This window comes from Barbus barbus, assembly GCF_936440315.1.
Source record: "Barbus barbus genome assembly, chromosome: 4".
Taxonomy (NCBI): Eukaryota; Metazoa; Chordata; class Actinopteri; order Cypriniformes; family Cyprinidae; genus Barbus; species Barbus barbus.
The window spans coordinates 37,206,501-37,220,624 of record NC_136732.1 but is presented as its reverse complement, the minus strand read 5'-3'; the positions used below and the strand labels follow the sequence as shown (position 1 = coordinate 37,220,624).

The window sequence follows — 14,124 nt, the reverse complement described above, 5'->3', positions numbered from 1 at the left end:
GATATTGACTAAAACGGGTTGTATTATTCTGTGTTTTATTCTTGATTTTTGAGCATTAATAAAAAAAAAAAAAAAAATATATATATATATATATATATATATATAAGCCATTTTATAGTCATTTGTTAAAAAAAAGAAATCAGTTGAATCATATTTTTAATTAATCAAAGTACAATGGATTGTAATTATGTAAAATTATATCTAACGATAATAATTCACTTAATTTAAGAATAATTGCTAAAATTATGTAAATTTAAAAATAAATAAAAAATTGTTTAGAATGCAAAGACAATTTGTGACCCTGGACCCCAAAACCAGTTGTAATGGTCAATTTTTTTTAATTTTTTTTTTTAGATTTATACATCATCTGAAAGCTGAATAAATATTGATATATGGTTTGTTAGGATAGGACAATATTTGTCCGAGATACTAAAATCTAGTCTGAGGGTGCAAAAAAAATCTAAATATTGAGAAAATTGCCTTTAAGTTGTTCTTAGAAATGCATATTACTCAGCAAAACTTAAGTTTTAATAAATTTACAGTAGGAAATTTAGAACATATCTTCATGGAACATGCTCTTTACTTCATATCCTAATGATTTTTGGCATAAAAGAAAAATCAATAGCTTTGACACATTGTTGGCTATTGCTACAAATATATCTGTGCTACTTATGACAGGTTTTGTGCTCCAGGGTCACAAAGATTCAGAGCAATGACTAAAACACACTGACAGTTTGATAAAAAGAGAATATTTTATTTTAACAAGAGTTTAGACTACAGACAGATGCTTGTCTTGTCTGAAACATGAATTCCCTCGTTCGTACTCGAGTCAAAACATGTTTAACACAAGTTACGCACTATACATGACCACTACAATAAAAAATCAAATAAAAAAAGTTGTAAAACCAATTTGTCTGAATGGAAAACAGAAAATCAATCTGAACTGCAGGTTTGTCTGCTTTAAGTATAATAGGAGCAGAACATTTCTTTATTATTTCTTGAAACACAATTTCGGAAAAGCCTGTGTGCTCGGATTCGAACCAGAACAGAACCCTGAACTCAAACACACGGCTCTTATCCTCAGTGATTATTAAGGGGAAACACGTATTAGTTGGTCTGTACACAGATGACTGTCTGCATGATGGTCTAGCGATCGCTCGTTCAAAGACTTGGGCTTAACATGTCAGATTTTACGGCAATTAACAATCACAATGTAATAATTACTGTAGCAGAAACCCTTTATGTACAAAACGAAAGAAAAACATGATGAACTGAAAACACTATACAACAGCAGATACAGATAAGCATGAGGAGAACCAGGAACAGAGAGAGAGAGAGAGATGGGTCGCTAGAGTCGTCCGATTCAGATGTGTCCTCCTGTCTGTTGCTGGAAAACGTCAATTGTGTCTTCATCCTCCATTTCCAACTGCGGAAGAACAACATGAGGTCATTTATTATTCACTATTATTAATAAACACAAGCGATGTGAGGTCAGTAGAGAGTCACATGAGGACACTTCTTTCAGAATTCCCAAGACTTCCTGTTGACTGTGAAATTGACACCTATCTGCTGTAATTACAGTTCGCTCCTATCCCATGATGCAGCTGCACAATGATGCTGTCAAGCCAGATTTATTCAGTGGGTGAGATGCGGTCTATTATGTTTGAAAAAAACTGGTTTTCTTGCCTAAATGTTCATCTGAGAGCACACATGACGCCTGCTCTTTCTAAATCAAACAACAAAAGCTTTAAAGTCAACATGAAATGCATTTAACTTCCAATCTGAGAAAACAAGAGCAGGACTTTATCCACCAGCTAAAGATTGGATAATAAAAAGTGGCCTATTAGATGGTTTTTCAATGAATATTCATATACTAATTTCCTACTGTAATAAACGTTAACATTGTTTTTAGATGGCCATAAATGAACAATTAAATGTTCATAAATTAGGCAGTACAAGAAACACTATAATTAATGTTATATACATTAATATTTGTAATGCATATACAGTATGCATGTATATATAATAAAATATTAATAATACGAAACATATATATATATATATATATATATATACACACACATAAATACTAGTGCTGTCAAATGATTAATTGCGATTAATTGCATCCAAAATAAAAGTTTTTGTTGTGTGTTCTGTGTATATTTATTATGTATATAAATACACACACATCCAGAACATATTTAGAAAATATTTACATGTCTATATTTATATTATAATACATTTAATATATAAAAATAAAATTTCTCTGAAATATATAATGCATCTGTGTGTATTTATATATACATAATATATACACACAACACACATACAAATATTATGTAAACAAAAACTTTTATTTTGGATGCGATTAATCACGATTAATCGTTTGACAGCACTAATAAACACACATATATAATATATATATATATATATATATATATACACACCTTTCCCATGAAGCTGCTTTGAAGCAATATTGTGCAAAGGGCTACACAAACTTGAATCAAGCTGAATATAAAAATGTATTTTAATTACAAATTACAAATGTTTTTTCATTGCAGCAATTAACATAAAATTAATTATCGTCAAAACAATGCAATTAGGCTTAATTTTCTTAATGTTCTTAACAATGCCATTAAGCATTATTTTAATGAGCTCAATTATTCACAAACAGGTTTTATGAGCTTTGGCTTTTCCTTTACACTGAACCGGTTTAATTGTGTCTAAAAACACCTGTGCAGCGTGATGTCACTGTTAGAAGCACAGGTGGACCCAGAGTGAAAGGCAGTGATGTCATACCTGTGAGGGCGTGTCTGTTTCGTTGATCGGCTGTCCGTCAAACCGGAATCGAATCTGCCTCATCGTCAGTCCCTGACAACACAAGCACACATCAGTCCAGTGATTCAGGAGCGGCACGGCACCGAGGCCATTTCATACTTTCAGTTTTCATTTGCATTTTAATAAAATCTTTAGTAATTTTACGTGCTTTTGACATTTTTTTATTATTAAATTTAATAATTTAATGTATTTTTTAATTTATAATTTGATTTATTTTCATTTTTAGTTTTTAGTTTATTTACAGTTGAACAAAGAAAATAAGAAATGTTGCCTTGACAACTAAATGAATTTAAGTGTTTAGTTACATTTCATTAATTTTATGTCCTTTTTTTTATTCTTACTATTTAGGTTTATTTTTTAATTTTTTATTTACAGTTAGTCATTTTACTGCTTTGACTTTAACTAAATCAAAATTCGAAATGTTGCCTTGACATCTATGTGAAATCAAGTGTTTCATCAAATATTTATATTTTATTTTAGCTTTATTTGAATTCACAAAAAATGTTTTAATAGTTTCAGTTAACAAACTACTTAAAACTGAAAAAATCCTGAATCCTGAATGAATTCATCAATTAGACTGGTTCTTTTTAATGAATTGACTGGCAACTCCAAAAGACGTTAAAACGCCCAAAAGCAACATTAAAATGCTAATCTGAAGGTACATCCACAGCATCCGACATCTTAGCCGACGTCCCACCCCTCAAAGGGAATTCAAAGTCTGCGATAAAGACAGCTGATCAGCTGAGACCTCAAGCCTTCATATTTATTTTCCGCTGTTGACAAGGATTTCCTGACGTCTGAATAAACATGAACCTCAGGGCAGGGACGCTTCCTTCCCCGCGTGCCAGTGAACGCTGTCCTACTTCTGCCGGTGAAACTCACAGCCCCACAATGAGATTAAACCCTCCGCCTCTGCCAGGAAAACATGTTAGTGACCTAAAGATCAGGCGTCTCCTCGCGGAGCATCTTAACCTCGTGTGTTGACAGCGCTGTTAATAAAGCCTGCTTGTGCTCATGGTCATGAAGATTGTATGGACTTCTGATGAGCTGAACGGAGTCAAACTGAGCAGAAATGGTGATCAAGCATCTCTTTCTTTGTCATATGTGAACATTAGAGTCATTGTTCTCTCTCAAACCCTCTCTGACATGGAAGAAAGCTTGGGCCGGACGCACAGGACCATTAAGCGGACATGAGGGAGTGTTAAAGCCAGACTGTAAGACTGTTGAGGATACACAGGGATGCGTGAGTGTTTATTGATCAGACTGAAGAGCTTTTGTGCAGATGGCTGCAACCCATCGGACACATTCACACTCAGACTAATACAGCCTGCTTCAGTCCTTTCTCAATTACCTTGATTTATGTTATATTGAGGATGAGCCAGGCTCAGATACAGTATGCTTCTTCATGGCATGTTCTGTGTTGAACGACATTAGCTATCAAATATCAGTCATTCTTGCAATTTGTAGAAAGTACACAAATGCACAAACACATTTAGGTTACAGAAGCATCCATTTCTGAATAAATTATTTAAATTTCAAAGCTTTTAACACAGTGGTTCTTCATTTTAAAGAACATTATTAACCAAAGCCTTGATTTCTGTGAAACTGATCAAAATGAAGTGGAAATGGAAACGCCAGCAGACTTGGAAAAATGAATTTAATTCAAAAGTAAAATAAGTTTTCATTCCCGCTGACAGACATTTGCTCTTGTTTTAAACATAAACTTGCTTCATTTTATTCAGAAAACAAGACTTCATATCCTCATATCTTGATTAAGCATGTTTAGACATTTTTATTGGAAAACAAGGTGTTCATTTTTTTGCTGTGATTTAATGCATTTTTAAGGTCTTAATTTGTGAAATGGTGAATTGAAACTCTCTAAGACCCACAGAAACCCTGAATATCTGAACATGAAAAAATGCTACATGTTCATGCTTCAGATACTGAGTGCATGCATCAAAAGGTGATATTTTATTCCTGAGTATATTTTCAATACATGCTGTGCCGCTTTTGAATTTTATTGTGACACTGAAATGAAATATTCTCCAAAATATAAAGGAAATTACATACAAATCATACATATAATCTTGGCAAAGACAGATTTGAGATGCAATACCATAAAATAAAAAAAAGGACTGGCTAGTTTTTTTTAATGAAATGTGGAAACATTTTGCTAAATTAATCAATTTGGATTCGGTTAGTGTCTTTTAGTAATAAATAAACTGATTTTTTAAAGTATGTACAGCTTATAACAGTTTCGTGTTGCTGGTTTTTTTTTTTTGTTCTGGGATTTCTATTTTTTTGTGTTGTTTTTGAATGCATGAGTAGGTATGTTGTACATTTTTACACAAACGTCTTTTGTATAATAATAACTGTTTCTGCTTAGAATTTACCAAAAAGGCTTCTGTATTTTGGGCATAAACTCTAGTCTAATATGTGCACCAGGACTACAAAAAGCTGTCGGGATGGTAAGTTTTCGGTCTTGTAGCTGATACGAGCTCACAGAGGAGATTGTGTGACTTCATTTAACACAATCTGTGTGTGTGTGTGTGTGTGTGTGTGTGTGTGTGTGTGTGTAGTGCGTGACCTCACCTGTCTCTCACAGTAGGCCTTCATAAGCTTACTGAGGGGTGTGTGTCTCTTGATTTTAAACTGGACCACTGACCCGTCCTGTCCCGCCACCTTCAGATTGATGTGGTCGTTGTTCTCTGTCTTCACCCCCTCCTGAGAAAACAAAAACACATATGTACAAACATAAAAGTTTATGACATATTACATCATTCTTCCTTGCATATTTTATGAACACATTTCACTTGCAATCGTTAAATTAAATTATTGATGGACATTTATTGGTCAACCACTACGCAATATCCACATAAAATACTGTAATATTCTAAACAATGGCTCAGTCAGCTATAATGTATCAGTAGGAGTGCTGTTTGTAGTTTGATGATTAAATAAATCCCGGTAAATCCAGGGGTGGAGGAGTGTGTTTCATGATTAACAAGAAATGGTGTGATCCCAGGAATATCTCCATTCTGTCGCTTTCCTGCTCGCCTCATCTGGAACATCTTTCCATTATTTGCCGCCCATTTTATCTGCCCCGGGAGTTCTCATCGATCATAGTTACTGCTGTGTATATTCCACCACAGGCAGACACCGGCCTGGCTTTGTCTAAACTTCACGATGTGCTCAGCGGCAACATTAACAAACATCCTGACGCTGCCTTTATCATCGCGGGAGACTTCAACAATGCTAGCCTCAGGCAGGTCATGCCGAACTTTCATCAACACGTATCCTGTCCAACTAGAGGACCAAACACACTGGATCATTGCTACACTCAGTTCAAGAATGCCTACAAAGCCCGCTCACTACCGGCTTTTGGCAAATCGGACCATGCCGCCATTTTCCTCACACCGGAATATAAACAAAGGCTCGTTCAGGATCCTCCGGTGCAGAGAGTAGTGACGCGCTGGTCCTCCCACTCAGAGGCTATGCTGCAGGCGGCTCTTGATGACGTCGACTGGGACATGTTCCGGGCGAGTTCATCTGACGTCAGCGAGTTCACGGATGTAGCATTGAGCTTTGTAAACACACTAACCGAGCAAGCTACAGAAACAATAACGATAAGGACATTCTCCAACCAGAAACCGTGGGTGGACAGAACAATCCGTGCTGCGGTTAAAACACGCACTGCCGCTTACAATGAGACTCTTCTGACCGGGAATATGAGCGAGTACAAAGCATCGTGCTATGCTCTCCGACGCGCAGTAAGAGCCGCTAAACACAAATACAGACAGAGAATTGAGTCTCATTTCCAGCTCAATGACTCTCGACAGATGTGGCAGGAACTGAGGACCATCTGTGCCTTTGAAAACAAACCCTCCGCGGAGGTGAGAGCAGATCCGTTGCTGGCCGACGAGTTAAACATCTTCTTCGGCCGCTTCGATTGCGACGGCGGCGGCGCGTCTCTGCCGACCAGCGCGTCAGGAAACAGCAGGCAGAGCAGCGATGATCCTGTAATCACCGTGTCAGAGGATGAGGTTCGGAGGGTGCTAAAGAAAGTGAATGTCAGGAAAGCAGCCGGACCTGATGGGATAACCGGCCGTGTTCTGAGATCCTGCGCCGATCAGCTCGCTGGTTTGTTCACTTCCATCTTTAATGAGTCCCTTGCTACCTCCGTGGTTGCCACCGCATTTAAAAAATCCATCATTATCCCTGTGCCAAAGAACAATAAACCCTCTTGCCTGAATGACTATCGCCCAGTTGCCCTCACATCTATAGTCATGAAGGTTTTTGAGAGACTTGTAAAGAGCCACATCTGCTCCTCCATACCATACTTTGGACCCTCTTCAGTTTGCCTATCGCCCCAATAGATCTACTGACGATGCCATCTCTTACATCCTCCACTCTTCCCTCACACACTTGGACAGCAACAATGGGAATTATGTAAGGCTGCTATTCATTGACTATAGCTCATCTTTCAACACTATAGTCCCCATCAAGCTGGCATCTAAACTCACAGACCTCGGCCTAAACTCCTCACTCTGTGACTGGATTCAAGACTTCCTCACCGGCAGACCTCAAGTGGTGAAAGTTGGCCAGTTCACCTCAAACTCCATCACTCTGAACATGGGAGCCCCACAGGGCTGTGTCCTGAGTCTCCTGCTCTACTCTCTCTACACGCATGACTGCGTGTCCTCTCACAGCTCCACATCTATTGTCAAATTCGCTGATGATACTGTGGTTATGGGCCTCATCTCCAACAACGATGAGACCACATACTTGGATGAGGTAGAGAGACTCACATCATGGTGCCAGGACAACTGTCTCTCTCCTAATGTGAGCAAAACTAAAGAGCTGATCATGGACTTTAGGAAGAGACAGCAGCAGCCCTACACTCCTCTTATGATCAGTGGGACCCCTGTGGAGAGGGTGAGTAGCTTCAAGTACCTTGGTGTAAACATCTCCGAGAACCTGACTTGGACTACACACATCCAAACGCAGGTTAAGAAAGCCAGGCAAAGACTGTACCATCTGCGACAGCTGAGGAAAGTCAGGGTCTCACCAGCAATCCTGAAAACTTTCTATTCAGGGACCATAGAAAGTGTACTGACTCTCAGTGCATCTCAGTGTGGTATGGAAACAGCTCCAATCAGGACTGCAAAGCACTACAGAGAGTTGTGCGCTTAGCTGAGCGCATCTCAGGGTCTGCTCTCCCCTCTCTGCAGGACATCTACCTCAAACGCTGCAAAAACAGAGCTGTCAAAATCTTCAAGGACTCTAATCACCCTGGTAACCGTCTATTCACTTTGCTTCCATCTGGTAAGCGCTTCCGTAGCCTGATGGCAAAAACTGAGAGACTTAGGAGGAGCTTCTTCCCCCAGGCCATCAGGCTCCTAAACTCTAACTCTGTGTCATAACATCACTTGACTCCATGTAAATATCACCATATCAATAAGCTATTCATAATTTTTATCTACCTCATATTGCTGCTATTTAAATACCCTGTACAACTTTTTGCACATTGTTTTGCACATTCCTGTTATTACTATTTATGTCAACAACATACTGACCTGCACATTTATATTTATATTTTTTATCTTTTATTTTATTTTATTCTCTTATTTTTTCTACTTTTCTTTTTCTTAATATCTGTATACTTTATAATTGCACTGTCCTTGGAGTGGACCTGACCTACATTTCACTGCTGGTTATACCCTGTATAATTGTGTATGTGACAAATAAAAATCTTGAATCTTGAATGGAAAGTGAATTCATGTTATAATCACGTGATAATAACATGAACAAGGCTAACACGTGACTCTCATAGTCAGCACAGACACTAATTTATATGCTCTTTAATATCTGAGGTACACAATATGATATGGTCTTATGAAAAACAAAATCATAATTTTCATAATGCATATAAATGTTGTCCATCACAAACCTGACAAAAATGACCAAAGGAACCTATGCATGATCTAAAAATAACTAGTTTCCAGTCTTGGTCATTGTGCAGGTCTCTCCAAATAAAACAGCTGGAAATCCACTACAACTGCATGCTCATCTCTGTGGTGGTTATTTGTTGTTTTGGGTTTTATTAGCATTATTGTGCACGAGCTGCAGTGTTTCACGTGATGAATGGATTCAAATGAGAGCATCAACTCAAACCAACAGAGAAATAGTTTCCATCAGGACTTAACGTTAGTCTACAAATACTCAGAGCTCTCGCGCCTAACGCGTTTCTATCAGCACTAGACCTGATATAAAAATTGTTTGACCGCGTTTTCTCCGTAATAATGTCATTTGAAGGCGTCTGCGTGTGTCGCGCGCGGTATGAGCTCTTCGCGCGCGTTCACACGTCTTCTTCCGGTGTTTCTGAGGCGGCAGTTACAGTATTTATCCACTACGCGCGATATTTCACATTAAAAATCAAACCATATGCGCACATGCGTGCTTTCGCGAGGCATCGCACGCCTCGGACGCTAACTAATCATAAATAATCCCTTCGTTTTTAAACGCCACTCACCTTGGGTTTCTCGTCGGCCATCGTTATTGTATTTGCGCTTCTCTACGCCGCCACACAAAGACTCAGCGGGGACGCGCACGTCCGCGCCCCCGATTAAAAACAGTCGTGGCGTGCGCGATCCCGTGCGACGCGTCCGTTGACCGCGCTCCGTCGCGATTGGCTAGAGTGGGTGTCACGTGATGTCATGCGCGGGACCGGTGAGCCGAGGGGGGAAACATGCACGCGCATTCGTGCACGACGTCTTTTCTTGAATAAAATGTTGGACCAAATATGAACAGAAATAACAGAAAACGCTGATAGTTTAGCAGTGAATATGATATAGAGTGAGGTATTTGCCACGGGCCTCCAGGAGAACGGCGTAGATTGATTGTTATTCTGGGGAATGAGCCAGTTCTCTCTCTCTGGACTGAAGGAAGCCATTTTGTTCTTTATGTGTTTCACAGATCGAGCTGAACACACCTCACACATTATTCATTAATACTTCAAAACCACTGTGAGGAAAATACAACTCAACAGTGATATAATTTAAGATCATACTGAACCTCTTATGAGAAACATTTTAGCCCAATGAAATGACACTATATATATATATATATATATTAGACAGTACATAAAACAGCAGAGTATTTTAAAGAAACACTGCAAGCTGTATTTAAATCTGTATTGAAAGTTTTATTTTGGTTACAGGTCTCAAAAAATTAGAATATCATGAAAAAGGTCAATATTTTTTGTCACTCATTTCAGAAAGTGAAACCCATATATTATATAGATTCATTACACAGAGTGAAATATTTCAAGCCTTTATTTCTTTAAATTTTGATGATTATGACTTACAGATAATGAAAACCCAAAATTCAAATTTGAAAATTACGTAAGATCAATAATAAAATGATATTTTAAACAGAAATGTCAGGCTTCTGAAACGTATGTTCATTTCTATGTACTCAATACTTGGTAGGGGCTCCTTTTGCATGAATTACTGCATCAATGCGGCGTGGCATGGAGGCAATCAGCCTGTGGCACTGCTCAGGTGTAATGGAAGCCCAGGTTGCTTTGATAGCGGCCTTCAGGTCAACTGCATTGTTGGGTCTGGTGTCTCTCAGATTCTCTATGGGGTTCAGGTCAGGCGAGTTTGCTGGCCAATCAAGCACAGTAACACCATGGTCATTGAACCAGCTTTTGGTACCTTTGGCAGTGTGGGCAGGTGCCAAGTCCTGCTGGAAAATGTAATCAGCATCTACATAAAGCTCGTCAGCAGAAGGAAGCATGAAGTGCTCTAAAATTTCCTGGTAGATGGCTGCGTTGACTGTGGACTTCAGAAAACACGGTGGACCAACACCAGCAGATGACATGCAGCCCAAATCATCACTGACTGTGAACGTCACACTGGACTTCAAGCAGCATGGATTCTGTGCCTCTCCAATCTTCCTCCAGACTCTGGGACCTTGACTTCCAAATTAAATGCAAAATTTACTTTCATCTGAAAAGAGGACTTTGGACCACTGAGCAACAGTCCAGTTCTTTTTCTCCACCGCCCAGGTAAGATGCTTCTGAAGTTGTCTCTGGTTCAGAAGTGGCTTGGTAGCCCTTTTTCTGAAGACGTTTGTTGACTCTTGATGCACTGACTCCAGCTTCAGTCCACTCCTTGTGAAGCTCTCCCAAGTGCTTGAATCAGCTTTGCTTGACGGTATTCTCAAGAATCGGATCAAGAAACACCGCGGGAAACTCGCTGGGATTCGAGATAGACTCAGGAAAAGGGCTCACAGTCCTCCTCTTCCGAGCATTCTGCTCGCAAATGTCCAATCCTTGGAGAATAAGATGGACGATCTTAGAGCCAGGATTAGTTTCCAATGGGACATAAGGGACTGCAACATCCTTTGTTTGTCAGAAACGTGGCTTTCGTCCTCGGTCCCGGACACTGCTGTTATGCCAAGTGATAACTTCTCTGTTTTTCGGATGGACAGAACAGCAGAGGTCGGTAAATCCAGGGGTGGAGGAGTGTGTTTCATGATTAACAAGAAATGGTGTGATCCCAGGAATATCTCCATTCTGTCGCGTTCCTGCTCGCCTCATCTGGAACATCTTTCCATTACTTGCCACCCATTTTATCTGCCCCGGGAGTTTTCATCAATCATAGTTACTGCTGTGTACATTCCACCACAGGCGTACACGGCTTGGCTTTGTCTAAACTTCACGATGTGCTCAGCAGCTACACTAGTCTCCTGTGAGGGCTAAGTTTAGGTGTAGGGTTGGTGTAGGGCAATAGCACACACAGTTTGTTCAGTATAAAGCCATTACGCCTATGGAGAGTCCCCATAAACCACAAAAACCAACATGTGTGTGTGTGTGTGTGCACTTTGGATGGGATAAATGCAGAGCACGAATTCTGAGTATGGCTCACCATACTTGGCCGTATGTCACGTCACTTTCATTAATTCATTACTTGACTGAAAATTGAGATGTATTCACCTTGGCTGCATTTGTCTAGTGTACAGTCATGCATAGCTATGGCATATGAAAAAGAAACACTTATGTTTCACTAAAAAATATTGGTCAGCATTTATCATTATTATTGTTCATAAGTGTTGGGCAACCAATGCATTCTGAAGGAATCTTAATTTCTTAATTTAAAGTAGTAATACTTACATTTTTGGAGTAAAATCAACAATCCTCTCCAAAGGTAAGATGGACACCTCCTTTGTGCAGAAATTACAAACATGGAGGAAAACATACTAGGTAGAGTTGTGGATTTATTGATGCTTTGAGATGTTCGTGCGCCTGTCGCTCTTATTTTATTTTTATTATTATTTATTATTACTGCAGAATATTCAAGCTCAGGGAAAGATGGTAGTAGCTTTAACAATGAACAATCATAATGACACAAAAAAAGAAAACAACTAATTGGTTTGCGTACATCATAGTATGAGATTATATACACAGGGACAAAAAGAAAAAAAATCTTTGAATAATCATAAAAGTAATATAATCATAATGCATTAAAATTGCATTTGTTTTTGTTATTTATAAGCCTCAGGGATGAAACGAGAGGGACATTCAACAAGAAAAAGAGGAAAACAATGAACGATTTTGGTTTTTCGTAATAAAAAATAATTTCTTTAAGGATGAAACTGTAGGGTTATATTAGTTGAGTTAAAAATATAAAAACTTAAATCAACCCAAAATTTGTTGGTTATACTACAATCATAAGGGCAGCTGTTTCTTCAACAAGACCAAAAATGAGCAAATTTCATCAGCATCAAAATATTTACAGATAGATGAATTAAACCTGTCGCTCATATCTTTTGTTTTTGCGCTTGTCATAGATCACATGATAAAGTAAACATGAGCTGAACACGCATGAAGCTCTATGAAGACTCTGGGAGGGAGGAGGAGAGAGAGAGAGGAGGAAGGGAAGGTTGAAGATGAGTTGGGAGGTTAATCAGGAGTTTGTAGGTAGAGTGTAAATGGTCCATTTCAAAGATAGGTGGCGGTAATGCACTTATAAGTCTGCGATCCGCCGTAAAGCAAGAAGAAGATAACGTAAACATGGCGGATCTCGTTCATTTTTTTATTTATTGCAAATCAAAAACATTACAATACTTGAAAATTAACAAGGGGGATACGAACAACATCACATGTAGATATAAGGGCAACATAAATCAGCGTGGTATATCATCACAAAAAAAAAATTAAATAAAAATAAAATAATTACAGATACCTCACAACAGATTCAAGAATGTTAAATGTTTTAGAAAGCCTTTGAGTTCAAAGGTTTGGACACATTCTTAAAAGAAGTAAAAAGAGATTTTACATCAGATGAAAACATTCTAAAGTTAGGTTTACAATGAATGGTTCTGGCTTTATGAATTTACCCAGAAGACAAAAAATTGCAAATAGCTCTGCAATGTCACGTGCTCTTAAGCCTGGTAATAAATGAGACTCAATTGCACTTGCTGGAATAGGGAGTAAAGGACGTCCAGTTACATTTCTGTTGACACCCGTATGTCTTAACATGAGAGTAACCTGTTCCAGCTTTTCGAGGACAAAAGGATCTACAGCCAGATCAAATGTAGCTGCTAACTGACCTAAAGAGTGTATAGAGGAATCTACTCTGAAGAGAATATAATAATTTGAACAGTGTCAGCTAGCCTTCGCAAGTCTCTGGCAACTGTTAGCATGATGACTTCAACCATCTCTCTAAAACACAATGCTGAATCGATGCTTGTCAGTTGCCTTTACGTTAACGGGCATTGCGCAGGCAAACAATCGAACGCAGAACTTTTATAAAAATCAACCAATGGTGGCATAAAGACCGCCTTCTCTGATGCTTGATAGACACCCTCTCATTAGCATGTTGAGCTGAGGAAAAATAAATACGGAACTACATTCAAAAATGAATAAACATTTGATGGGGGGGGGGCTTATTTCCCCCATCATTCGTTTAATTATTGAATTAACTCACACATTTAATTATTTATATATTTATTTATACAGGAATATGTGGATTTATATATATATTTATTTATGTATTTATTTATACAGGAATATGTGGATTTATATATTTATTTATGTATTTATTTGCACATTTATTTATCTATTTATGTATTATTTTGTGGATTTATTTATGTATTTATTTATTTGCGTATTTATTTATTTATTGTTTTTGCAGGTTTGGTCCTCCATATTGGTCCTCCATACCGTACTAATCATCACACTTTAAAAAAAAAAAAAACTTTTGAAATGTTTTACTTTAC

At 38.2% G+C, this 14,124-nt stretch overlaps 1 protein-coding gene across 1 annotated transcript; it reads right to left on the bottom strand.

Annotated features, from left to right (window-relative positions):
- Positions 1–352: 352 nt before the first annotated feature.
- LOC306864832 (small ubiquitin-related modifier 2) lies at positions 353–9,821 on the bottom strand. Its single transcript, XM_079409091.1, has 4 exons — positions 9,371–9,821; positions 5,431–5,562; positions 2,800–2,871; positions 353–1,426 (listed from the first exon to the last, which is right to left on the bottom strand). Exons 1-4 carry the CDS (start codon positions 9,389–9,391, stop codon positions 1,364–1,366), a joined length of 288 nt encoding a protein of 95 aa, XP_079265217.1. The 5' UTR covers positions 9,392–9,821; the 3' UTR covers positions 353–1,363.
- Positions 9,822–14,124: the final 4,303 nt, after the last annotated feature.